The 27334-nt window shown below is 44.0% G+C and overlaps 1 protein-coding gene across 8 annotated transcripts in view; it reads right to left on the reverse strand.

The window, feature by feature from the left end:
* The window catches only part of LOC140896406 (coagulation factor V-like), an 81114-nt gene that overhangs the window by 21446 nt on the left and 32334 nt on the right, over positions 1-27334 (reverse strand). For all 8 annotated transcript variants that reach the window (XM_073308175.1, XM_073308184.1, XM_073308192.1 and 5 more), the window contains 7 exons: positions 20689-20866; positions 19966-20068; positions 13292-13503; positions 12102-12252; positions 10425-10637; positions 6475-8506; positions 3801-3975 (listed from right to left, as the gene is read on the reverse strand). In XM_073308175.1, the coding sequence (XP_073164276.1) occupies positions 3801-3975; positions 6475-8506; positions 10425-10637; positions 12102-12252; positions 13292-13503; positions 19966-20068; positions 20689-20866 (3064 nt within the window). The remainder of the gene's footprint in view (positions 1-3800; positions 3976-6474; positions 8507-10424; positions 10638-12101; positions 12253-13291; positions 13504-19965; positions 20069-20688; positions 20867-27334) is intronic.

A 27334-nucleotide genomic window follows, 5' to 3' on the forward strand; every position in this document is an offset into this window, starting at 1 on the left:
GAATGGTGATATGGAAATAAGCATCTTGGAGGTTGAGGGCTGAAAACCAGTCCCCCTGTTACAGCGCTGGGAGTATCGTACCCAATGTGAGCATCTTGAATTTTTGGGATCTGAGAAACTTGCTGAGCTTCTGTAGATCCAGGATGGGTCTCCATCCCCCGCTCTTCTTCTGGGTCAGGAAGTAACGGGAGTAGAATCCCTTCCCTCTGAATTGTAGTGGTACTTGTTCCACAGCACCTAGCTGTAGAAGATGATTGACTTTTTGTTGTAGTAGGTGATCGTGAAAAGGGTCCCTGAAAAGGGACAGGGAAGGGGGTAGGGTAAGTGGGCAGGAGTTAAAGGGAATAGTGTATCCTGACTTGATAACTTCCAACACCCATTGGTCTGATGTTATTGTGGCCCAGATGTGGTAAAATAGCTGGAGTCGATGGCCAAAAATTGGGGATGGGTCAGACGTGAGCACTGTTTCATGAGGGAGGTCGTTCAGACCCTCGACCAACTTTTCAAAGTTGCGGTTTTGGAGGTGTTGCCTGAGAAGTCTGCGCCAGAGATTGAGGTGGTTGCTGGTGTTGTGATCGTTGATGCCGGTGTTGTTGCCTGTTTGAGGAGTCTCTAGGTCTCTGAGATGGTTTGTATTTCCTTCTTTTTGCAGGGCGGCTGTAAATCCCCAAAGTGTGGCCCAAGAATCCTTCATTGAATAAAGGACCTTGTCTGTCTTCTGAGAGAAGAGTTGTTCCCGGTCAAAAGAGAAGTCCTCTACTTTTGTCTGGAGTTCTTTTTGTATCCCTGAGGCTGGAAGCCATGAGGCTCGGCGCATTACTGTGGCTGTGTCTGTCATTCTGGCTGCTGTGTCTGCTGTGTCCAATGCTGCCTGAAGGGCTGTTTTACCTCTGAGCTGGCCCTTGGTGATGATGGCCTGGAATTGTGTGTTTTTCTTCTGGTAGCTCAGAGGTGAGCTGGGCAAGTTTCCCATAGTTTTTGTAACTGTATTTGGCCAGTAGTGCAGAATAATTGGCCACCTGAAACTGAAGGGCGCAGGAGGAATATACCTTGTGTCCGAAGAAGTCAAGTCTTTTGTGTTCTTTGTCATGGGGTGTAACCTTGAATTATGGCTGTTTGTTATGGTGTTTTACTGCCTTGACAACTACAGAGTTAGGAGGCGGGTGCACAAATAGAAAGTCTGCCCCCTAGGATGGTACATAATATTGTCTATCCACTCTTTTGCAGGTGGGTGGAATAGAGGCAGGTGTCTGCCAGCCTGTCTCCGCAGGATCCAAGAGGGCCTTGTTGATGGGAAGGGAAGGTAGATGCAGGTTGCAGTATTTGTACCAGCTTGTGCTCGTTTATCTTTATCTCCTCTAGTGGAATGTCTTGGATTTGCGTGACTCTCTCCAACAGCTCTTGAAACTGTTTAAAGTAATCCGCTGAGGTTGGCGGTGGGGGCATAATCACCTCATCTGTGGAGAAAGATGAATTGCGCACAGGAGATGTACCATGGTCTGTGCCCAGCTCTGTGTCCTCTCCCCCTTCCTGTGACTCTGAGGGTTGTGGTGTGGGAGATGCTAGGTTAGAGCACAGTTCACATCTATGTGCTGTGGACGGTCTAGAACGCTGACCCCTATGCGCTCCAGGGTTCCCAATGTGCCCATTGCATTGGGAAAGCCATAGGAGAGTACATCCATGGAGGTCCACACCATGGTTGGTTCATCTGGTATTTCGGACCCATGTCACTCCACATTGGTCGATGGGCCTTAAGTGAGATGGGGGTATTGTCCCTGCATCTCCTCCTCTTCATCACTGAAGAACTGTGCCATGTCTTGTGGGCTGTGATCTCCTCTGGAGCCTGTGGGGGAGCCCTTGGCACCGAGTATTGGTGAATGTGGTGCCAATGAGATTTCTAAGTCTCTCTGGGGCAGGAGAGATGGTGCCAGTGCCCATTTCTGAGTAGTCGGTGCCAGGGGTGCTCTCTCTTTTGTTGATGGAGTTGGTGCCGACCGGTGTTGTTTGGCCATTGCCCTCAGTGCTGACTTGGTAGTATCTTCCGGTGCCAACTGATTTGTCGGTGTCAGGGGTGGAGGCGTGGTGCCTGAGACACGCGGTGCTAAGCCCCATACTGGCGAGCTCAGTGCTATGGAGGAGGCATGTTTTTGTCGGCGACTCAACTCCACTTCTCTCGCTCAGACGTCGGCAGTGCCAGAGGTGCCTGGAGTGTTATAGGTGCTCACCCGAGAGGAAGATGGCATCAGAGGCAGTGTCCTGGCAGGAGACCACCTCTGTTTTCGCAGACCTCTCTGCAGAGATGTTTGAGCCCGCTTTTTTGGTTTTTCAGAAGGTAGGTCTCCTTTTCCATCTTGAGGAGCGCCCAGAGAGGCCGTTTGCTTGTCCTTCTCAGGCTGGAGGGACTTCTCCATCAAGATCATTTTAAGCTGGAGATCCCTGTCCTGCTGGGCTCTGGCTCTCAGGTTGCTGCAGTGGGAGTATTTCTGGGGAATATGTCCCTCACCCAGGCAGCGTATGCATAAAGAGTGTCCATCTGAAACGGGCATGGCATCACGGCAGGAGCTGCATCGTTTGAACCCTGGAGACCCCGGCATTTTAACTAATAACCGCCCCTTGGGGGGGGTGCGATGTTGTCTAACGAATTAACAAGAAATTTGTTTTTGTTTTACTAACACTAACTCTAACTCTCTCTCTAATAGCTTATCTAAATATTTATCTAAAAGCTATTTCTTAACGATTTTTAGGGAGAACTGCTAAGACTGCCCCTTCGCTCCCTCTTCAGCAGAGGACGGTTGAGAAGGAACTGGAGGGCTTGGGTTGTGCGCATGCTACACACAGCACTAATGGCGCCAAGGGACGCCTACTGCGCACCCGCGACCCACACGGACCCTGCTACCATAAATCTCTGATCGAGGGATGCACCACCACTTAAAGTGGAGTACCCACAGAGACACTACTCAAAGAGCTATCATGTCCCATTCAATCTATCCCACTAGGGGTCAACACCTTCCTTACAGTAAATATTCTAAAACACTGCCCAGTTTTAAGTCCCAAGAGATGGAGACCACTTCCCTTGGGGATGACTATTCCACCGCCTCAAAGATCTCATTCACAGGAAGTGTGCCCTTTTGTAATATTCCCCTGTTACTACTAGCTATAATCCCTTGTATTGTATTTATTATTTGTATTGCTTCCACATCATCCTTAGCATTTATGTGATGGCCGGCATCTTGGCCACCATGCTAGGATTGACGTGAGGACCTCCAGAACTAAAAGCATGAGTGGCTACAACTTGAGCTAAAGCTCCATAGCTAGCTGAGAGAGTGGGGGGACTGTGAAAACTCCGATCCTCTGAGAATTCGCTCAGAGGGGGGACCTGTAACACATACTGACCAGCGAGTTCCATTTATACTAGAACTGCTCAACATTTTTACATGAAAATATTTTTAAGACAAAAGATGACTTTTCAGACAAATGTAAACATTTTCATTTTTGTCTAAAGTTTCAGGTTTTTCATTAAAAAAAATTTACGTTTCAGTTGAGTTTTGGGGGAAATTTTCAGTTTTCAAACAGCAATTTTTTTGTAGAACTAAAAACAGTTTTTGAAAAATCTCCCCCCCCCAACTTTTTGCTTTTGTGTTAAAAAACAAAAGCTTTTTGGGGTGGGAAGTTGAGAAAAAAATAAATTTTACACGATATCCCACCAAAAATGACTGATATTTTTCAACCAGTTCTAGCTCAGCCCTTTCAGATCATTGTAAGAAACCTTCATGCACCAAACACCTGAAGCCTTGACTTACGTGGATGACATCATCCACCTCAGCCCTGATAACAGGACCCAGGATACCCAGGTGTTCTTCATATTCCCCTTCAGGCTCCCGAGTTGTAAAGGTACTATCCACATAGCTTCGGAAAATCACTTTTTTGTATATGGTGTTGCCCCCATCATGGCTGGTTCTGACATTCCTCACTGTGCTGAGGGGAGCATTATGGAATTAGAAAAATTATGGAATTAGAACATAATGGAACATAAACATCATGGAATTAGAAAAACTGACATCTTATGATGAAAATTAGAGACCTACACATAAAAACCCCTCAAGATGTAGTCTGAGAAACAGTTACATTTACCGTTGGAATGCTTTGGAGGAAAATGAATCAGCACAAATGTCAGTGATTCACCCTGAAAATGTATGATCCAGGGTATTAAAGTGACTACAAAATGATATCACTACATTCCATTTTTCTCCTCAGTGATTCTACACCAGATTTGCTCAGTCTGTAAATCCTAAAATAGTTTTTCTAACCACCAGTGATGAAAATTTTCTCTAATATCTGAAAATCCATCTGGGCTATTTATATCTCTTACACCATCATCTAGAAGAAACTGAATCAGAACTTAGAGTTTTGGTGAGGCAATAAGAATCCAGCTCCCTCCCCCACAGATATATCGATTCTGGAGAGCTAGTGGAAAAAAAGGATGTAATTAGTTATCAGCTATAATTCAGAGCCGTATGAGGAAGTGATGCTGACAGCTCCGTGAGAAGGTGTCACCTTTGCATATTTGTCATCTGATCACAACCATATTTAAAAATGCAACTGCTCTGTGAAGAAATAGGAGTTTAGTCCCTCAGAGTCACCTAAGGTACATCTACACAGCCCACAGCAGACTCGGGCTTGCACTACCGAACTAAAAACAGCTGTGTCGACGTGGCTCAGGCTTTCAAGTCTAGGGATGGGGGTGGGAGTCAGAGACCAAGTGCCAGCCTGTGCTTCAATTTCAAGCACTGTCTACACAGCTATTGTTATAGTGTTAGCACAAGGCCAGGTATGTTGACCTGCACTTGGAAGGCTTGCTGCTGCAGACTGTGTAGATGTACCCTTAGTGGAAAGAGCACTACTCCTCTAGTGCCTAGAGCAAAGGCCTGGGGATCATCTCTTTCTCATGCGGCTCTGAATTACTGCTGATAACCAATTACATCCTATATTTCCATTAGCTCTCCAGAGCCGATACATCTGTGGGGGAAGGAGCTTGATTCTTATTGTCTCACCAAAACTCTAAGTGCTGATTCAGTTTCTTATGGTTGTAGGTTCTATTCTCAACTCTTCCAAAGACTCAGGGACAGATCCTCAGCTGAGGGAAGTTGTCACAGCACCATTGACTTCAGTGGTGCTGTCCTCATTTATATCAGCAGCTGAGTATCTGCCCTACACAGGGCAAATAATTTCAGTATTTGAGCTTCAGGATTTTTACACATGAAGAACTCAGAGTCCTCTGGGCACTCTTGCAAATACAAATAATGAAGGTGGAGCTTAAGCAGGGGTCCTACATGGGGAAAGTTGGGAAGGGGGAAATAGACAAGTTTGTCAAGTAGTCTGAAGATACAATTTGAAAAATACACAATTCAGAGACTGAATGTGCTGTAGTGAAACTATTTCCACTCCTGTCCTAAATCACGCAACAATGAAAATTCAGGCTGTGCAAATATTTTTGTGGGAAGCAATTTTAGGGGAAAAAGGCAGATTTGCACAGAAATATGAAATCACTGGCAATTTTGCATGGTTTGATTTGAAATTTCAAATTTCTAACAGGTTGAATTTCTCTCAGAAAAACTGGATACAAAATCTTGTTGGGAACTAAAGCCCCTTTTTCCAAATCAAAACAATGCGAACATCTCAAATTTGGAGTTCATGCGCGATGGTCCAATCAGTTCTTGATCTCTGCTAAGACTAGCAACAAGGGAGTTAATTAGAATTGTCTGTGGTGGTGTGGTTTGCATGATGTGGTAGTCCAGTTCCCAGCAGATAAGTGGGAGCCAAACTACTCATTTTGTACTGGAGACTGAATAAAATTTCAGATGGTGGGAACTACAAGGCTTGAATTTTCAGTGGGGCCTAAGGGTGTAAGGCACCCAGCTCCATTGAGACTCCCTTAGGTCACTTTGAAAAATCTCCACCAAAGTCCCTACCTACTCAAGCTGGATTCAAACTGGCAACCTATAGGCTCTCTCTTGACTGAGTCCCAAATCATCCCAGCCACACATACTTAGATACCAACTGAGGTATTGATGTGGGCCTCATTACTGTAGTATCTGTGCACCTCCCAATCTTTAATGCATTTATCCCCACAAAAGCACCTGTGAGGTAGGAAAGGACTTTATCTCCATTTTACAGACAGGGAACTGAGGCACAGAGAGACTAAGTGACTTGCCCAAGGTCACACAGGAAGTCTCTGGCAGAGCTGGGAGTTAAACCCAGGTCTCCTGAATTCCAGGCTAGTGCCCTAAAGCACTGGTCCTTCCTTCCTCTTCACCTACTGCATTACAGACTGTTAAATGGAACAGCACTTGTGTGATTAAGAAATCCCCTAATCCCTCAGCAACAGTAGCTTTGTTGTGGGACAGCTATCTGAATCAGTGGCCTAGTATTTAGCAACAGGGTGTGAGGCAACAGAGAAGAAGAATTAGGTCCAACCTTTTCTTTAATCCTCCATAGTCCCAGAAGACCTCTTCAGCTGCAATGTAGTATCTCCTTGTGGTCCCTCTGCTGCGGAGATCATGCACAGCAATGTCATCAGGGTTACGGACATTATTAAGGTTGAATCTGGGGTCCGTTGTATATGGGTCATTGAAGATTACGTCTGCATCTGAATATTGGTAATCTACAATTTCCTCACCGTCAGAGCCTCCTGGAACATACTTCTTGTTGTCCCCATTCCCACTGGGAAGCCCTATGATGATGGGCTTAAATTGTCTTGGGGTCAGCGTGTAGTTAGGCCTGCTTCGCAAAACCGTGTGGTTGGCCTCGCTGGGCAATTCTGTATTGTTGGCCTCACAAAGGGACACTGTGTGGTTGGCCTCCCTGGACAATAATGTGCAGTTTTGCTCTCCAGGTACCTTTGGGGGTCTCACACCTCTGGGTGTCAATGAGAGATTACTATACTTTTGATTATGCTTTTTCCTCTTTCGGGTCTTGATGAGAGTCCCAGAGGTACTCAACGTGCCATTCACATTTCTCTCTTCCCCTTTCAGAGTTGGATGCTTGCTACTTACTTTCCAATGACCCTTTGTAAATGGTGGGTAGCCTTTGAATTTCCCTTGCTTCTTCTTATTCAGGGATACACTCGCTCTTGTAGGCATTGTAGCATTTCTGGAACAATTCTGTAATTTATCAGTAGCCTCAGCTGAATTTATCTCCATCCCATAACTCTCCTTCCCAGAGGCCAAATTTCTTTTCTCATTCATAATTTTAGATGGAGACTTCATACCTCTTGGCGAGAGCTTTCCCAGCATGTCCTTTCCCACCACTGGGCTACGAGTAGGAATTAAGATATCTGATGTATAATCTAGAGTAAAATTTCTTTCTTGTTTATCTTTGGGTAGTTCTAAGTCAGGGAGATTGAACATGTTTAACTCATTGTTTTCTGCCCTGTGTCCCACAGCAAAAGTCAAGTTATCTGCATGTTTGGGAAATTCAGCATTTTCTTTCTTGGTTTCCTCCTCCTCCACGTCCTGGTCCTCAGCATATTCATTTGGAAACTGATCAGTCCCTAACATATCTGAACTGGAGATATTCTCTGCATGGTGAGCAGAAAGAGGTGCTCTGTCTGAACTGGTGTTGCCAAGAGAGGAAATACTTTTATTTTGTTGAACATGATCTAAGAGGGCTCGCATCTTTTTAACAGTGTAAAACGTAGTCTCCCGCTGGTCTCGCCTTTCCCTTTTTCTACTGAAATTGAATTCCCCTCCTGAACTTTTCTCTTGTGGTTCTTCTGAATAGAGTGTTGCAAAGGAGGACGTCATGCTGTCCCCTCTGTCAGGTAACAGTTCTGCTGCATCTTTTGTTTGGGCTTCTTCCCTAGTCCTCAGTAGTTCACCTGCAAGTGTTTTCTCATAATTTCCTGACGTCTGACTGTGATATGCTTCATAGGCACTTTGGTTTCCAGCTTTAGATGCCAAGTCAGGACTTACTGCTGTTGTGGTGACTGGAAGTGAATGTTCTTTTGCTGCCACCATGTAATTTATGTGGAGGGACCCAGCCTCGGTTGGGAGAGGAGCAGTGCTTTGAGTTTCCAAGAGTTCATCAGTGTCCAAGGTACCACTGTTCTCCATGAATGGTGGATCTGAGCCAGGAGCCACATCAGCCCTCTGAGTGCTGGTGCCAAAGTTCTCATCTATGGCCAGAGCAGTAAGATTCTGCATTTCTTCTTGGACCATTGGTTTCTTTCCAAATGTCCGAAGTCCCAAACTTGAGGCCAGCAGATCTTGATAATCATAATCATCAGAAGATTCCTGGGGTTTTTTTGATATTTCTTTTGTTTCTCCTCCAGTTTGGGGTGAGGTTACAGGCACATTTTCAAGAGTCGTCTCATATGAGAAATCTATGATTTCATATGGGTCCTCATCAGAATAATAATCTACATCTTTTTCACATTTGGCATCTCTAAACCTCAGCGTCATGCCATGACTCATCTCAGGGGAACCCCAGGATGCAAAAAGCCATGTACCTGCAATTGAAAAAAAAAAAAAAGTGTACTACATATTACTTTGTAGAGCTTGACCCCCACCTGTCATGTCCTGTCTAGACTGTAAACTCTCTAGGTCAGGGGCTGTCTTCTGTGTTATTAGTCTGTAAAGCACCCTACAATATTGCTCTGGTCCTTGATTGGGATTCCTTGGCATAACCATAGCAATAAATCATGAATACTGAATACAATTGACCCATAAAGTTCACAGACAGATCTGGATCTCAACTTCCCTAAAATTTAGGGTTATTTGGTTTCAGGTTTTTGGTACATCCCATGATAGAAAGGGAGATAAGAGATCAAAACTAGATGGAAACAAGAGGTTTAGATAGGGATCCAAATTTTGGGAGTTTGGGTTATGTGTATAAACCTATGGATTAGAGAATACTGATCATAATAAAAATCCCCACAGGCATTTAAAACCATTTAAAAATTAGATATGTTACAATACTTTAAAACCCTCTAGAGGGGGGAAGGTCTTTAATAGGACAGTGAAATTCCACATTTGGACCTCTAGATTGGCCTACATGAGAATAAATGGGCACACTGCACCAAGTGACTCCAGGCTCTTTGCATTTCATGGCATGTCCCACAATAAAACATGGGAGAGATGGACAAAAAATGGCTTTTACCTCAAAAAGATGCCAGGTGTAATCTTCTACCTCCTCTATATTTTAAGTGACAGAATTGCATTGCTTTCCTTACATTATTTCCAAAGTCAGCAAAAATGAGCACATTTTACAAGAACTGGAAAAGAAGGTCTAGAGAGGGAAGGAGGTGATCACATACTAAAACCAAACAATAATGATGGAGAAGTACAAAAGTACAACTTTGGAGATTTCTGTTAAGTCTGATGGAGGTTTCCAGCTTCAAGTAAACATTTTTCCTTTTAAAAAAATAACCATAATGCATAATTAGCCTGTGGAACTCACTGGCAGAAGGTACCGCTAGAGCCAAGAAGTTAGTAGGATCCAGAGAACTAGCCATTTACATGGACAAGGAGAACATTCACAGGTACTTTAAACAGGATAAAAAATTAAGGGATCTAAACCCTTCTTCTTCAAGGCATCAACCAACCACTGGGATTAGGCAGGCTATTCCAAAATTGTCCACACCGTGGGATTTCTTCCACCTTTATGTGAAGCATCTGATAGTGGTTACTCTCAGAGACAGGATACTAGAACTAGATGGACCACTGGTTTGATCCAGTCTGATCGTTCCAACATTCGTTCGCTCCTAAATGACTGGTGGGCCAGATCCTGACATGTGATGCAGCCATTTTTCTCAGTAACACCAGTACAATTTGGCCATAAGCCCATTTTAACCAGCCCAGGGTGGTTAACACCAGTGGAAAGCTACATATCCTACAGTAGAATAGAGCAGACGCAGGAGTCCCTACACCATGTGTTTCCTCTGCTGCCAGAGTAAGAGGGAAAAGCTGCTTTTGCTCTGGAAAAGGGACACTGTCAGGACGTTCCTTTCTGAATGCAGAAGGGTGAACAGGGCCCCAATGTATGGCTTTTAGGATTTGGCCTGCTGGTTTAGATGTGGACATTTTTCCGTTTCTATAGATTTTGACAGAGAACTTCAATACTGTGCCTCAAATGACAGATATACAACTAGTGCCACAGTAAGGATTTTTTTGGGGAGTGCTCAAAAGCAAAACAGAATCATCAGTAAGTATAGCATATGCAACAGCACTGCTGTGTCATGTGCTGCCAGCATACACATACCCCATGTGTATCAACCACTCTTGCTGTAATCTAGGGAAAGATGTAGATGGGCCGAAATTTTGTATGCACTTTATACAAAGCTTTTCTATTTTTATGAGTCCTTATGGACTCTAGAAACAAAATCTCTTAGCAGATCATGAAACAAGCACAGCAGTTCTGCCACTTACCAGTGTTGTCCATTTCTACAGTGACCGATTCTCCACTCATGGGGAAAAGATTCAGTACATCTTCATACTTCCCTCGAGACAAAAAAGTGTGACCAGAAAGGCGTACGGACACTACCTCATCCTGGGTGCCAATACTGGAGACATGCCACTGCACAATTTCATCATGGCAAAATCCCAGGATTTCAGTGCTGTCAGACATGTAGCCATTTATTGCTAAAACAAAGCATAAGATATGCTGTTACAGCACCATAAAGCCTCACCAGCATGCAAGACGGTAAGCCAAATTCATGCTTTCAATGGAGTGACATCAGGGATGGAACTGACACACCTTTGTATCCAGACAGAAAGGTTATTGGCACTCTGATGAAATTGGGCTGCAATCCAGACACCTTCATCTGAAGGGACACCATTAGGTTAAAAAAATCACATTTTAAAATAAAATGTCCTTACCTCTGTTCCTAGTCACCCTATATTGGATTCAGGGTGAAAGAATTCAAATATATATTTTTTAAATTGTTTATTTTGTACATTTCTCTCAGCTAGCTAGCCCTGAAAATAGACTCTGAGTCAATTTCACTTGTGTTTACTTTTCACTTTTGGGTTCTGCATTACTCACTGTATAACACAGGCCTGTGGGTGACCTGGGCCGGGTACACTGGGGAGGGTGAGAAATGGGCTCCCAGGGTTTGTGCCATCACTGTCACCAGCTATTGTGGGAGGGCATATGCCTTCAGGACACATGCTCAGATTCACAAGCTAGAGTCAAACACTGGAGGAAACCCAAGAGGCTAGTGTTGCATCAGCAGTTTCTCTGGCTGCGCTGCTATCCTGTGTGTTACTGGACCACATGCTCTCTCCTGATTCCCTTGTGCTGTGGCCCTGAGGAGGCAGCTTCTAGGAACTACATGCACTGAGGGCCCCCACACGGCTGTGCAGCTGTGCCCCCCTCCCCACTGTCAAATTAACAGACTCATTAACACTTACAAATTGCTTAGTGCCATGCTAATAGCTGCAGCTTGCTCCAAACCCAAAAGCATGCAGTACGAGGCATGCAGCTGCTTGGCTGACTTCTGGAGTCTTCCCAACATCCTTCCCTTTACTTCCCTCCTGATTCCTTCCCCCATCCACCCCAGGGCAAACAGGTGCAGCATCACAGATTGTTCCTGGTCACCACCCCAGGAAGCCTGCCAGCCCCTGCCCACTCTAACCACTCACCGCCAGTATCCATTCCCCTCTGCGAGGCTCTACACAAACATTTACCAGGCCCCCGCTCCCCCCCACCCAGGTACTCTACCTCTCTCTATCTCCCACAGTCACTGATGCCTCCACCCCCCACCTCCGGGTGCTGCCTCAGTGGACTGCAGTTGGTGGCCCAGAAGCCCATGCAGGGCTGCTGAGACCACTGACACTTCCCCTTCTCGATTTACATTTGCCCGGCTCATGATGAGCTTGTTTGTGCCTAAGTTGCCCGAACCATGCCCTATGAAATTCTGGAAATAGCAGATCCTTGAAGCCAGAACCAGAACTCTGCTCATTTGTGCTTTCAGCACAATCTCAGGGGCCAGTTTCTGCCACTTGGGAAATCCCCATGCATGCCTTGCACCTCAGAATAAGCACCCATCTGGGTACTTGTGCTCACACAAGCTTTTGCAAACTTGGGCCTAGTTTCCCACTCACTGTGCATCACGTTAGACCTGTAGAACTTGGGATCATCCCTTTTAACGCTGGAGGGGTTGTTGCAGTACTCCTTGATGTTATCCTCTAAGTACCAACTCTTGTTTTCATCAAACACGGCAAACACGGCCTGCTGCTCTGCATCCGCCTTGTTCTGAAAGACAGCAGACATGGCAGGGTAAGTTTTGCAAGCAGCTAACGGATACATAGTGGGGTATATTAAGGGCCTAATCTCGCCATCCCTCCAGAGGCAACATTTCCATTCAAGTGAACAGAAGCACAGTCCAGTGGTTAGAGAAAGGGACTAGGGTTCCGGACTCCAGCGTTCCATTCCTACCTCTGCAACTGACTCACTGGGTGACACTGGACCAGCTACTAGCATGGCTGCTATGAGCTGGGCTCCCCATAGTGGCCCACTTGTTGCTGTATGTGCAGGGGCTGAAGTCACTGCTTCCATTCACTTCTGCGTGGTGTCTGAGCCACTGTCAAAGTAGATTCCTTCCTTTGGCCCCATGGAGGGGAAGTGGAAGAAGAACTCTCCCAGCAACCCCCTTGCAATGCTTCTGGATCCCCAAAGTTTGGGGTTGCCAGACCTAGGTTAAACCTGTGATAGACTGGGGTCAGAAGCTATCAGAGACTGGGGTCAGAACTTCCTCCCTTTCTCCCTGCAGATCATCAAACTTTGGGGAAGTTTAGGGTGGTGTCTAGAATCAGGATTTTGCAATTTCTTGTCTTGGCAAACAAAGCACAATGAAAGAAATCACTAGCAGCCTGATCTTTCTAACTGAAAGTCCCAGCGAGCACTCTAAATCTGGGGCCACATATGCCAGCATGCAGCTAAAAACTATCACTGCAAGCAGCCCTTATAGAAAAGTCCTATAGAATTTAATACAAAACTATCCCCTTATTTTAGGTTGTCTGACTCACCCTATAGAATTTAATGTCCCAACTAGTGAGTTCTGTACGGTGGTTCAAAGAACTTATCCAAAGGATCTCATACCTCATTACATTCTACAGGTTTTTTGACTGACTTCTGAAGAAGCCTAGTGATCTGATCCCAGTTCAGTTCCATAGGCCTTTTCTCTAAGGGAACAATCAATGAAACCAAATTCCCCTGTAGTTCAAACAACACACATGGACAGGCGCCTCTCTCTCTCTCTCTGTCTCTCAGAGGTTGCAGAACATGATCATACCTGCACACCCCTCTTGTTCAGTGCTTCACCTTTACAAATCAGAAGTGGGCCAATCAGTCCAGAGGCTATATCCCTAGTTACATCTACAGCACTGTGATATAATCTCGTTAGACACTGGGCATCCTGTGCGGTGGGCTGATCGGTGTCCACGACGCTCCATTTATACGTGTAGGTTTCCCCAGGTTGAACTGCTTTACTCAGGGTGCTGTTGTCTGAAGGAGAAATAAAAAGAGAGAAACATTAATAAGAGTTACAAACTTAGAGCCAGATTCATGGCTGGTGTAAATTGGTATAGCTCCAATGAAGTCAGTGCACCTTCAGGCACTTGAAGTCCAATATGTACTTTGGGCAGGTCTACACTTCAAAAACAACTGAGTACAGGGACCTAGATACAGCACGGTTGTCCCATGTGGCTTACGACAGAGTTTCTGTTTGCAGTGCAGAAAGGAGCTTAACTATGCTCCGTTATTAAGTTACAGCCTTGGACCGTCCAAAGCTCTAGCACAGCCTGGAGACATGCTCTGTGTCCACTGCAGAATGCAAAACGTGTTGTCACTGTGTTTTCTGACCGCGAAGGTCCCATGTGTTATGTGGGAATTATACCACTTACGTCAGAGACTTGTCATAAAGCTAAATGAATGATGGGTGTAAATCACTTTGAGATCCATGGATGAAAGGCACTACAGAAGAACAAAAAAATTGTTGAACAAAGACTGTTCATATCTGGAGCAGAAAATTCTACATTTTAATTGTGACAGTGAACTGCACACTGGTGGGAAGGCAGATTCAGAAGGAATTGCCTTAGCTCTAGCCTACGTCGTGGCTAAAACCAGCTCCATTCTATTTCTACAACAAACCTGCTACTCACTACATTCTTCCTTTACCAAACAATCACCCATAGAACAGCATCTAATCAGTTGAAGTTAATGCTGCAGAAATAGAACCAAAGGACTGGAAAGGACCTCAAGAGGTCATCTAGTCCAGTCCCCTGCACTCATGGCAGGACTAAGTAATATCTAGACCACTGGTCTCCAAACTTTTTTGATCGCGCACCCCATCAGTAAAAATTTTTTGAGCACGCACCCCCAATATATGTATATTTATTTATGTATAAATTAGACATGTACTACTGTACTAATATATTATGTACATTATAAAACATACACAAAAAATAGAAATTAAAAAAGGATGAGATAAAGATGAAATAAACAATATTTTAAAAATAATATATTTGATTTTATTTGATTTTAATATTTTTAGTGAGAAGCAATGTGATTGAATATGCTTCATTATTTTTGAAAATCTTGGTTTAACACTTTGTGATACAGCAATTCGAACGTCTGGTTCTAAGTTCAGTTTATTTTGCACCTTGGATTTATTGGCTGTCATAGCTGAAAAAGATGCCTCACGAAGATACATAGATCCAAATGGAAGAAGTGCATCATTGGCTGCACTTACTAAATCATGATACTCATTTTTCAATCCCATCCACCAATTATGCAAAGGTTTTTGTTGAAATTCGGCTCGTAAATTTCCATCTTCCCTGATGTCAAGCAGTTGTTCTTGCAGACTAATCGGAAGGTGTTGCATTTTTATATTTTTAACAAATGGGTTCAAAACCCACTGAAACTCTTTGTTTGGAAGATTTTTAAACAGGTTAGAAAATTCTGTTTCCAAGTTTTTTAAGTGTGCAAATATGAGAGTTTTTATAGGTGACACACTTACATCGTTTTCTGCAACAAAATCACATAACCATGGAAACATTTCCAAACATCTGTTTTCAAAATGCTCTCTCCATAGCACGAGTTTCTTTCAAAAAGCAGTTACTTTCTCACTCATTGTTAAAAGGTCACCTTTACCTTGAAGGTACAGATTAAGTGTGTTTATTTTTTCGAAAATATCTGCTAGGTAGCATACTACTAACAGCCACTTGTCATCACAGAAAAGGTCAGCAAATTTGGAACACTTGTCTTTTTGTAAAAGAAAAATGCGTAACTCATCTTTAAGTTCGACAACTCTTTTAAGCACTTTGTCACAAGATAACTAGCGAACCTCTGTGTTGTACAAAAGATTTTCATGGTCAGTCCCCATCTCATTACAAAGTATTGTGAAGATTCTACTATTTAAAGGTCTTGTTTTTATAAAATTAACCACATCGATGACATCCTGTAGCTCTTCGCGCACTTCTGGCTCCAACTTCTTCACAGCAATAGCTTGCCTATGAATGATGCAGTGAATGATTTTCACATGTGGTGCTATAAGAAAAGGAGGACTTGTGGCACCTTAGAGACTAGCCAATTTATTTGAGCATGAGCTTTCGTGAGCTACCGCTCACTCCATCGGATGCTGATGCTCAAATAAATTGGTTAGTCTCTAAGGTGACACTGGTGCTATCTCTGTAACCTTACCCCGGAATCCTTTCTTTATTCCAGTCAAAGCAGCCACTCCATCAGTGGTTACACTTACACAGTTTTTCCATAAAACATTGTTTTTATTAAAGAAGTCATTTACTGTTGAGAATATATCTTCTCCAGTACTTCTTTCCTTTAGTGGCTCACAAAAAAGTAGTTCCTTGTGTATTTCATTATTGAAACCGAATCTAACAAATACCATAAGCTGAGACATATTAGGATCATCTGTACTTTCATCGAACTATATAGCAAACCTCCCACACTGCGTAATTTGTTCTAATACTTGTTTCTTCAAATCTTCAGTAATGTTTTCTATGCGTCTTCCAACAGTATTTGCTGACAAAGGAATGCATTTTAGTTTGTTGCCATATTGTTTTCAGTGTATTATTTCATCCATTTTTACTGCGGCAGGAAGAACAAGTGTTTCCCCAATGGTATGTGGCTTTTTGTCTTTCACTATTAAGAAAGAAACCTTAAAAGAGGCTTCTAAACATTTATCATGAAGTTTAGTGAAATTTTGTAAAGTACTGGATTGAGTATCGCGTGACTTTGAACATCGCTGAAAAAATTGTAGAGGTTTGTCTTCACGTTCTGGATGCTTAGTTTTTAAATGTCTTGCTAATCGTGATGGCTTCATACTATCATTAGCTAATATCTCAAGGCAGAATACACACTTAGGGCGAGGTTCATCATTAATGACTGTGGATGTAAATCCATATGTCAAATAGCCTTCTTGATCATTTTGAATTTTTTTGGCCGACTTCTTGTCAGATCTGATTAGATCATCATTGTTTTTACCTCATAATGTGGTTAACGAAGAGCTCGTACTAGGAGTAGGAGAACTGCCAGCTCTGTCATTTTCTTGTTGTTCGCTTGTGCTTGCATTATTAGTATTATCTTCAACCCGCGGTTTCTTTGCAGGAATCTTTCTAAGCCACTTGTTCATTTTGTGAGGGTTAGTTTAGTTAAAACTAGATAATATAATCCATAAATCCACTTAACCGGGCGCATGTAAACTGCAATACGTCGCAATACGCTGAAAGCGAACGAAAGTGTGAGGGCGCCACTGTCAACCCCTCCGTGTTGTGGAACTCCCACTCTTCCCTCAGGATACCTCGCAGGGCCGGTTCCAGGCACCAGCGTAGGAAGCACTTGCCTGGGGCAGCACACTATAAGGGGCAGCATTCCAGCCAATCTTAGGGCAGCACTCCTCCAGCCGCCCCTTTTTTTTTCCCCCTCCGGCGGTGCTCCTCCTGCCATGCCCCCCAATGGATTGTCTTACGCACCCCACTTTGGATACCACTGATCTAGACCATTCCTGACAGATGTTTGTCGAACCTGCTCTTAAAAATCTCCAAGGAGATTCCACAACCTCCCTGGGCAATTTACTACAGTGCTTAACCACCCTTAAAGTTCGGAAGTTTTTCCTAATGTCCAACCTAAACCTCCCTTGCTGCAATTTAAGCCCATTGCTTCTTGTCCTAGCCTCAGAGGTTAAGAAAAACAATTTTTTCCCCTCCTCCTTGTAACAACCTTTTATGTACTTGAAAATGTATGTCCCCCCTCAGTCGTCTCTTCTCCAGACTAAACAAACCCAATTTTTTCAATCTTCTCTCAAAGGTCATGTTTTAGAGACCTTTAATAATTTTTGTTGCTCTTTTCTGGACTTTCTCTGATTTGTACACATCTTTTCTGAAATGTGGTGCCCAGAACTGGACACAATACTCCAGTTGAGGCCAAATCAGTGCAGAGTAGAACAGAACAGAATTACTTTTTGTGTTTTGCTTACAACACTCTTGCTAATACATGCCAGAATGATGTTTGTTTTCTTTTGCAATAGAGTTACACTGTTGACTCATATTTAGCTTTAATCCGGGAGTCACAGTGGATCACCTTTCCGCAGTACTCCTTCCTAAGCAGTCATTTCCCATTTTGTATGTGTTCAAGTGATTGTTCCATTCTAAGTGGAGTACTTTGCATTTGTCCTTATTGAATTTCATCCTAATTACTTCAGACCATTTCTCCAGTTTGTCCAGACCATTTTGAATTTTAATCCTATCCGCTAAAGCACTTGCAACCCCTCCCAGCTTCGTATCATCCACAAACTTTATAAATTTATTCTCTCTGCCATTATCTAAATCACTGATGAAGACATTGAACAGAACCAGACCCCACTTGATACGCCCTTCCAGCTTGACTGCAAACCACTGGGAATGCTGCTTGCTGTCTGACTCATACAACGAAGTGCAGTCACATCTCTCCGGTCCTTGAACAAATCCACTGACTCCCCCATTCCTTACAGGAATCAGGAAATAAAGTGTCCCCTCTTCCTTCTTTAAAGCCTTCCATGGGCTGGCTACAGATTATTTCATAGCCCTTAACTTCTGTGTAGTCTCTCATTTGCTTGCCCAGCACTAGCAACCTCACTATCCAAGATTGCGGATACACAGTCTTACCACTGTTGATGACTTTTCCTGCTGCTCTTTCTGTATCTCTCAGCCCCATTTCATTTCAGATCACAGCAGAAAACATTTCTCTCTCTTTTTCCCTTAGCTATGCCTCTTAATATTTCCTAATATTTCTTCTCCTCCATTACTATTTAGCCATGCAAAGACTATGAAGATATAGTACTTGCACTTTCAGAAAGTCTTTGACAAATCCCTAACCAAAGGCAGAGTAAGCAGTCATGGGATAAAAGGGAAGGTCCTCTCCTAGATCCATAACTAATTAAAAGATAGGAAATACAGGGTAGGAATAGAGGGTCAGTTTTCACAGCAGAGAAAGGTAAATAGCAGGTTCCTGCATGGATCTGTATTGGGAAATGTGTTGTTCAACTTATTCATAAATGATCTGGAAAAGAGGGTGAACAGAGAGGTGGCAAAATTTGCAGCTATACAAAGTACTCAAGACAGTTAAATACAAAACTGACTGAATCGTCATAAAGGGATCTCACTAAACTAGGTGACTGGGCACCAAAATGGCAGATGAAATTCAGTGTTGATAAATGCAAAATAACGCACATTGGAAAAAAAGAATCCCAACTATATATACAAAATGATGGGGTCTAAATGAGCTGTTTCCACAACAGAAAGATCTTGGAGTCAACATAGATAGCTCTCTGAAAATATCCACTCAATGTGCAGCAACAGTCAAAAAAGCAAACAGAATGTTAGGACCCATTAGGAAAGGAATAGATATTAAAACAGAAAATATCATACTGCCACTATATAAATCCATGATACGCCCACACATTGAACAGTGCAGTTCTGGTCACCTTGTCTCAAAAAAGATATCTCAGAATTGGAAAAGGTGCAGAGAAGGGCAACAAAAATGATCAGGGTAATGGAACAGCTTCTGTACGAGCCAAGATTAAAAAGACAGGGACTGCTCAGCTTAGAAAAGGGACAACTAAGCGGCGGAGGGGCGGGGGAATATGACAGAGATATGGTAAAACCATGACTGGTGAGGAGAAAGTGAATCGGGACCTGTTAGTTACCCCTTCACATAACACAAGAACTAATGGTCACCCGATGAAATTAATAGGCAGCAGGTTTAAAACAAAAGTAAGGAAGTACTTCTTTGCTCAACCCACAGTCAACCTGTGGAACCCATTGTCAGGGGACGTTGCGAGGGCAGAAGTAGAACTGGGTTCAAAAAATAATTAGATAAGAATATGGAGGACAGGTCCATCGATGGCGATTAGCCAAAATGGTCAGGGACCCAACCCCATGCTCCAACTACCAGAAGCTGGGACTGTATGACAGGGGATGGATCACTGGAAATTGCCCTATTCTGTTCATTCCCTCTGAAGCATCTGGTACCGGCCACTGTCAGACAGGATACGAAGCCAGATGGACCTTTGGTCTGACCCAGTATGGCCGTTCTTATGTTACGTCAGCGAGACCCTTGGCTGGTGTAAACTGACATGAGCTCATTGAAGTCGAGGACCACGTCCACGCAGGCATTTTTTAAATAATAGTGCTGCTTAGCATATTTACATTTGATTTTTCATCTGTAGATCTCAAAGCACTTTACAAAAGTGGGCACTTATCATAATCCCCATTTTACAGATGGGGAAAACTGAGGCACAGAGAAGAGACACAACTTTCCCAAAATCACACAGCAGGTCAGCGGCAGAGCTGGGAACAGAACCCAGGACTCCCACTCCTATGCCCTAATCAGTTACATGACCTCCTAAAGGCAAAGAGAGACCCTACACAAAGTAAGACTTTCGATATTGTGCAAATGTGAACAGTTTCTGACCTGTGGAATCCAGGCGGTCAGTGGCTCCTTCTGCATCTTTTGAAAGCGTCACTCCATGAAGGTAAATGCTGTAGGGTCGACTGGCCATATTTCTGAACACGATCTACGTAGATATGGAGATGCAGAAAGTTTGAGTTCAGCATTCAGTGAATCCTGGTCTGGGTAAATCCCAGGGAGAGCGAAACTTGCATGATTTCAGCACTGAAAGTGCTCAGGGGAAGAAACGCTCCTTAAAAGAAAAATCTGGGGATATTAAACCAGAAGCTCTACTGCAACATGAACATTTGTGGACCGCACTGATTGGGATTCCTCTTGTGCTGCCTGGTCTCAGGCGGCTGATGAGAATGGCATCCTCAGGAGCACTTCCCACACGGCCAGGCACACGAAGCCATGGAGAGTGCTAGCCATGGACTGGAATCACGGGGATTCCGTAAAAACAACGAGGAGTCTGTGTGGCACCTTAGAGACTAACCAATTTATTTGGGCATAAGCTTTTGTGGGATAAACCCCACTTCATCAGATGCATGGAGTTGAAAATACTGTAGCAGGTATAAATATACAGCACATGAAAAGATGGGACTTGCCTTACCAAGTGGTACATTATACATTATCTGACAAAGACTACAACACAAGCTGTTTCTTATTTACAGTAAGTTATTTTACATTTACAGTAAGATACACCACAGTACATAACAGTCTTTGTATTTGGCCCTCGCCACTTACCGTGATTGTGTCTCTAACCTGAGCTCTGATAACAGGGCCCAGAATTCCCATTTCCTTGGGCCGGGGAGTCTCCAGAAGCTTATTGAAGTTGGCATCTTCATACTGCCTGAAAACGGCCTTTTTATACTTCTTCCCAATGAGATTTGAGAAGTTGTCCAAGGACTGAGCTTTATATTGCCTTAAAAAAAAAAAGTATCAATAAAATCTTCTTAATGGTGAGATCCACTAGATGATAGAATACTCTCCCACGGGAAATGGCGGAAGCCCCACTGCATGGCAAAAAACAGATCTAGATTAGACACAGCTCTATAAAATAGATTATGATGATTTGTGCTACAGTAGTAGCGAGAGGCCCAACCAAGGTCAGGGGTCTCATTGTGCGAGACACTGTACAAACACATAGTATGAGATAGCTTCTGCCTCAGAAAGCTTCCAATCGAAATTTTCAAGACAAACAAAGGAGGGGAGAGAGGAAGTATTACTCCTCCCATTTTACAAATAGGAAAAGGAGGCACAGAGGGACTGAGTCACTTGCCCAAGGTGTCACAGTCTGTGGCAGAGCCAGGAATTGAACTCTGATATCCTGAATCCAAATCAAGAGACTAGACTTAATTAACATTACACCAAGGTTTCAAAGACAGTGGAATTCCCAATGATGACTAAGAATAGGTAGGGTTCATGAAATAAGGTGAGAAGTTGTGTTTTAGCCATGAGCTGTGGCTGTTTTGTACCTGGATCCTTTTGAGAAATGCTGTGGAAGCGTGATAACAGTAAAGGTCAGATTTATTCCCCTCACTCTCTCCCTTTCCTTCTCCTCTCAATCCTCCCTCTCCCCTGCTGCATCCTGGGAATTGTAATTCCTGAACTCAAAGCTACAGGAGTCCGCTGGGAACAAATTTGCAAACACACACTGGGATAGCTATCTGCACCACACCTTTCCCCTTTAGAATAACCATTGTAAAATTTCAGTCACTTCCAGACCATCACTTGAGTCCTGTAATAAAGTCTTCCAATCTTTTAGGCAGTCTCCTATGTCTCACACTTCTCCTAATACCTGGAGAGGCACGAACAAGACCGGGTAGTGGAGCAATTCCTACTGCTATAAATTGTCCATCATTACTATTGGTGTCATCAGCGTTCTCTGGTCCAAGATGGAAATCAGCATTCTCTTCTTCAGCTGTTGGCTGATGAACTGTGGACAGTCTTGAAGTGTTCTATTTCTTTTGCTCTAGTAATCCAGCAGAATCTTCTCAGATTTCTGTTAACTGCAAAGGAAAGGAATATCCTGAACGTTCTTTTTTGACTTTGTATGACAGCTTCACATGAAGAAGAGCTCCAATTTCAAATTTGTGAGGTTTAGCACTTTACAGTACACACACTGCCTTTATTTCTCCTGTTTGTTCTGAACACATTCATGAATAGTTTCATCAGGTTTGGTTGAAAAAGGAGAACATGTAAGTCCTTGACAGGTAGTAAGTCATTTACCAGCCTTGTGTCCTCTTAACAGTTCAAAGGGTGATAATCCTGGTGTTGAAAGTGGAGTGGTCCCAGAAGCAAACAGTGTTTCATGTAAAGCTTCTTTCCCTGGTCTCACTTGAAAACTGGTAAGCTGCAAACTTTCTTTCACCAGTACGTTCATTATCTCAAGTAGACCACTCGCTCTTGGATTGAAGAAAGAAACCGTTTTCTGTTTGATAGCATTGTTAATGAGGTAGCGTTGCATTTCAGCACAAGTTATTTGCATTCCATGGTCAGTTACCAATTCCTTGGGAAATCCTTCTTGGGCAAAAACTAATGATTTTAACTTATTTACTATTTCAGCTGTAACCTTTCTAGTGAATGTAATTTCTGGCCAATCTGAATGATAGTTTACCATACTAGGACAAACCTCTGTGTAACAGACTGATCTTCAAATGCTCCCCATTAGGTCAGGAGCCGGTTTCTCTCATGAACAATTGGGATAACGAACTGGTGTGAGAAGGAGGCTGAAGGTTTTCTGTGACTTATCACTTCTAGCACAAGCCGTGCAAGTCTTGATTATTTCCTCAACTTGCTTGTCCATCCCTGGCCACCAGAAGTCTTATTGCAGTTGTCTTTTGGTTAGACTCATCCCCATATGTCCTCCATCTGCCAGGTCAATTAATCGTTGTCTCACAAGTGTAGGCACAACAAGATGGTCAATTCTCAAAACCCATTCATTTACAAAGGACAGCTCACGTGATACATGTCTATATATAGCTCCGAGTGTTCTGGTGTCATTGTCATGTAAGACCATCCATTGACTATGTAAGTCTTTAGGTCCTTGTGATGGGGTGTGCTCCCCACACTGAAACTGCAAGAGTTGCATTAGGTCAGGTGGGCCCAATCAGCTAATTAGGTTCAAAAGGGGAGCTTTGGGTTGGAGGCAGCTAACAGAGAGAAGCTCACTTGTGAGAGAGAGGCAAGGCTTCTACAAAAGACAGGGAATTAGCAGGGAGATATGTGCAGTCACTTCTGGGAGAAGGGAGATGTGGCTGCAGCTACAGAGGCAGGTAGCCTCGGGTTACTCCCTGGGAGGAGGGAGTGAAGAGACTGGCAAACCCAGAGGATGGGGGCAGGCCAGGAGGTATGGAAGCGGCTCAGGGAAAGGCAGCAAGGTGCAGGGAACTGATTTTGGCTGTCGTGTAGAGGGTCCCTGAGCCGGAACCTGAAGTAAAGGGTGGGCCCAGGTTTCCCCACTGCAGGAGTGGCACCGTGAGCTAATGAAGCGGAAGACTGCTGGAGAGCAGGAACATTGATACACTCCAGCACCTAGAAGGGGAAACCACAATAGTCACTTAGCCAGAGGGCTGAGTCACAAAGAGGACGCTGCAGCTCTTGGAAGTAAAAGGGAGGCTGCAGAGGAGAAACGGACAGGGTGTAATTGCTGGGAGGGACACTGGCCTGACTGAACTAATATCCAGGACAGCCACAAAGTGGCGCCATCCGGCGGTGAGTACAGCAACCCCATCACAGCCCTGAACTACCTTGTCTTCTCTCATGGCTGTTACCCACTCTGAGATTGAGTTGTAGCAGAGATTTGTGCAAGGACAATCTCTTCATCATCTTTCTCTATTGCACCCTCATGGTAAGGTATGAGCAGGCGAGACAGAATCTGCAGTGGTGTTTTTGACTCCTGGAAGATACACTGTCAGCAAATCAAAGTCCTTTAGTTTGGTGACCCATTTGGCAATTCTTGGAGTTGCTTTTCCAGAACGTCTTGTGATGAATAAAGGTGAAAAAGGTTTATGATCAGATCTTAAGATAAATCTCCCACCACCCCATAAGTAAGTTCTGAAGTGTCTTACTGCCCAGAAACATGCCAGAACTTCTTTCGCAATGGCAGAATCAGATTTTTCAGAATCAGTCAGGGCTCTGGAGGCAAATGCAATAGTGACTCCTGTCCATTTTTTAGCTGAGTCAAGACAGCACAAGGCCTTACTCACAAGCTTCTCTTGTGACAATTGTTTGTTTCACAGAACCAAAAGTTCTTAAAGCCGGGATGGTGGACAGTGCATATTTGATCTTGTTAAAGCTGTTCTTGTACACGTCAACCCATTCAAACCTTACATGTCCTTTTTTTGGGAGATGACTCAACAGAACTACTTTCATAACAAACTTTGAATGGTATTTGCATAATCCAAAGGAGGACTGAAGTTTGTGCTTTTTGTCAGGCTGTGGTGCATCACAAATGGTTTTCACTAGGTCTGGTTTTGGTTGTATGCCGTTCTGAGAGATTCTATGCCCTAGACATGTCACTGAGATGGTACGGAGTTGACATTTCTTCTTGCTAATGGTAAATCTGTATCCAAGTTTTTCTAGAACCTTTTTTAGCATGCCATCATGTTCAGATTCATCTTTGCCATTCACTAGAATGTCATCTTGAAAGTAAGTAACACGCATTCTCTCACCAAAGATTGCAGGCATCATTCTCTGGAATACTGGTGCTACAGAGGCCTTTTGAATTGGAAAAAACATTCTGCAGTGATGAAAGCTGTGTACTTGCAGGATTTTTCCATTAAGGGGATCTGGTGGTAAGCCGAGCATAAATCAAGAGTCATAAACACTCTTGCCTCCTTCAAGGTGAGCAGCATTTCACTGATGTTGGATAGAGGATGACAATACACAACTATGCTGGAGTTTAAATCTCTCAAGTCCACATAGATGTGGATAGCACCATTGGGCTTCCTGGTGAGAATGATAGGAGAAACCCATTCTGATGAATCAACTCGTTCAATCGTATCTGCTTTATGTTGTTTCGGAATCTCCTTGAGTGGTTGTCTCACTGCAACTGGTATGTTTTGCATTTTATGTTGTACAGGAACCACATTATTTTGTAGCTGGCACTTGTGCTTGAACCTTTTTGCAACACCTGCAGTATCTGTGAAAACTTCTGGAAAGTCCAATTCCCATGCCCCAAGTGATCTGCTTGTATATATTTAAGTTTCTACAGATGGATCGGAGCTGTTCCTGACCAGCCTCTTCTCCCCACAGATCCAGGAAATCTAATACCTCCTGTGTAGTACAGGCAGGAGTGTGCCTGCAACATGTAGTTAGCATAGTCAGTTGCTAGGTGAGCTCTCCAAGCTGGGCAACCAGGAAATGGAATTCCAAAAATTCATGGGGCTTTTAAGGGGAGGGGCAGCTTCCTGCATACCTCCAGTGGAGTTCAAAAAGGTGAGAGGTCAAGGAGGGGCATTGTGGGACACCTCCTGGAGGCCATTAACTTGATGTAAGTTATGCAGTGTCTATACTGACACTGCATCCATCTAACTACATCAATCTTGACTCTACGCTGCTCATGGAGGTGGAGTTTAGTTGGCAGAGCGGGGTAGTTACGTCGGCGGGATTGAAATTAACGGGTAGACACTTCCATAGTTAGGTCACTGTAAGATGCCTTGCATTGACCTAACTCTTTAATGTAGACCAGGCCTAACTTGACGCTCTGGCACTGAGAGTGAAGTATCTATGCCTTGGGGTCATCTGACCTGGACCCTGCCAGGGATAGGCAGCGTGAATTTGTCAATTTAACAGATGAAATGATCAGAGATCAAATCGTCATGAAGACAACAAGTTCCCCCAACATTTGTGAACAACTCCTCATGATAAAAGGCCTTACCCTGGAGAAAACCATAGAAGCTGCCTGACGAGTGGAAAGCACCATCCACTGTGTTAAGTCGCTTTCTGCAACACCAGATGTCTTCCAGCCAGCAGGTTAATACAGTCTGATACAAGACTGCAACCCGCAAAGCTCCTAAATCTACATCCTTTATTCCCAACCAACACTGCACTGTGCTATTTGCCAACTCCCAACCTGAGCTGCATGCCTCAGACATACCCCAGAGGCTATGGTGGGTCTCCCATCGGTAACTATTTTACAGCTACCATAGAGTACAAAAGCTGTAATCCCAAGGGAAAAAAAAAAATCTATGTAGCCCAAATGAGAGTTTCTATTTTAGGATGGAATTATCAAAGGGGGCTTCAAATGATATTAGATCTGAACAGCACAGAACATATTCTGCAAACTGGAAAAAAGGACTACAAGAGGGACCTGCAGCAGTGCTGCGTGAAAGCCAAGGAGCTGCAGCAGGCATACCAGAAGGCAAGGGAGGCCAACAATTGCTCTGGTGTGGAGCTGCAGTCTTGCCACTTTTACAAAGAGCTGCATGCTATCCTCGATGGAGAACCCACCACCACCTCTCCCAAGAGCCCTGTGGATTCTTTGGAGGAACCTGAGTCTCAGGCCCTCTGCTGTGAACAGCGAGGAGGAGGAGGAGGAGTATGGCGACAGGTGACCAAGGTATCCAGTGGTGCAGCAAGCCAGGACATATTTTTGAGTCCTGCACAGTCCAGCTAGTTCCTACAGTCCAACACAGGCAAGCCTGATGCAGGGGAAGGAATTTCTCATAAGTATGCAATTTGCTTTGAAATTGCAGGGATGGAAGGCCCAAAGTTGCAGGACACGTCTGTTGATTTACTCTTTTTTTACTGATGCTAGGTAAGGTACTGAAACAACCAATAGAGGTAGAGTTGTTATCTGCTTTTCATCCCCCTCTAGAGTTAGGCAGAGGGTCCCTGCAGAACAGTTTGTGCGCTCCAGGATGTCCTGCGTATCCTCCACAGAGATTGTGTGGAAACTTCTCTGGATGTAGTGTGCAATCCTCGGCCAAAGGTTTCTGGGGAGGGCTTCCTTATTTCTTCTGCAACGGTAGGACACTTTCCTACGCCACTCAGTGATTACTTCAGCCGGAACCTTTGCAGCACACAGGCTGGCTGCATATGGCCCTGGTTTACAGCCAGACACCTGCAGGATCTGTTCCCTTCCAGCCTCCATTACCCTCAGGAGTAAGATATCAGCTAAAATCACCACTGTCTGTGGAAAACAGTGCCAGTATTCAGTTCAATTGCCCTATATGCACACACTCATGCCCATGAGCTATCCCCTTCATTCCCCCCCTCTTCCCTTCATGGTCGTACTCATCATGACTGGACTGCAGCCATATAAGGAGGAGAAGGAAGAAGAGGGATGGCATATTCCAAGAGATCCTGCAAGCCTCTGCTCCTTTGGATACCAAGCACGGGGCTTGGATGTTCACCCTTGAGGACAGCAGGCCAGGGATAGAGCGGA

This window comes from Lepidochelys kempii, chromosome 1 (assembly GCF_965140265.1).
Source record: "Lepidochelys kempii isolate rLepKem1 chromosome 1, rLepKem1.hap2, whole genome shotgun sequence".
In the NCBI taxonomy this organism is placed as follows: domain Eukaryota; kingdom Metazoa; phylum Chordata; order Testudines; family Cheloniidae; genus Lepidochelys; species Lepidochelys kempii.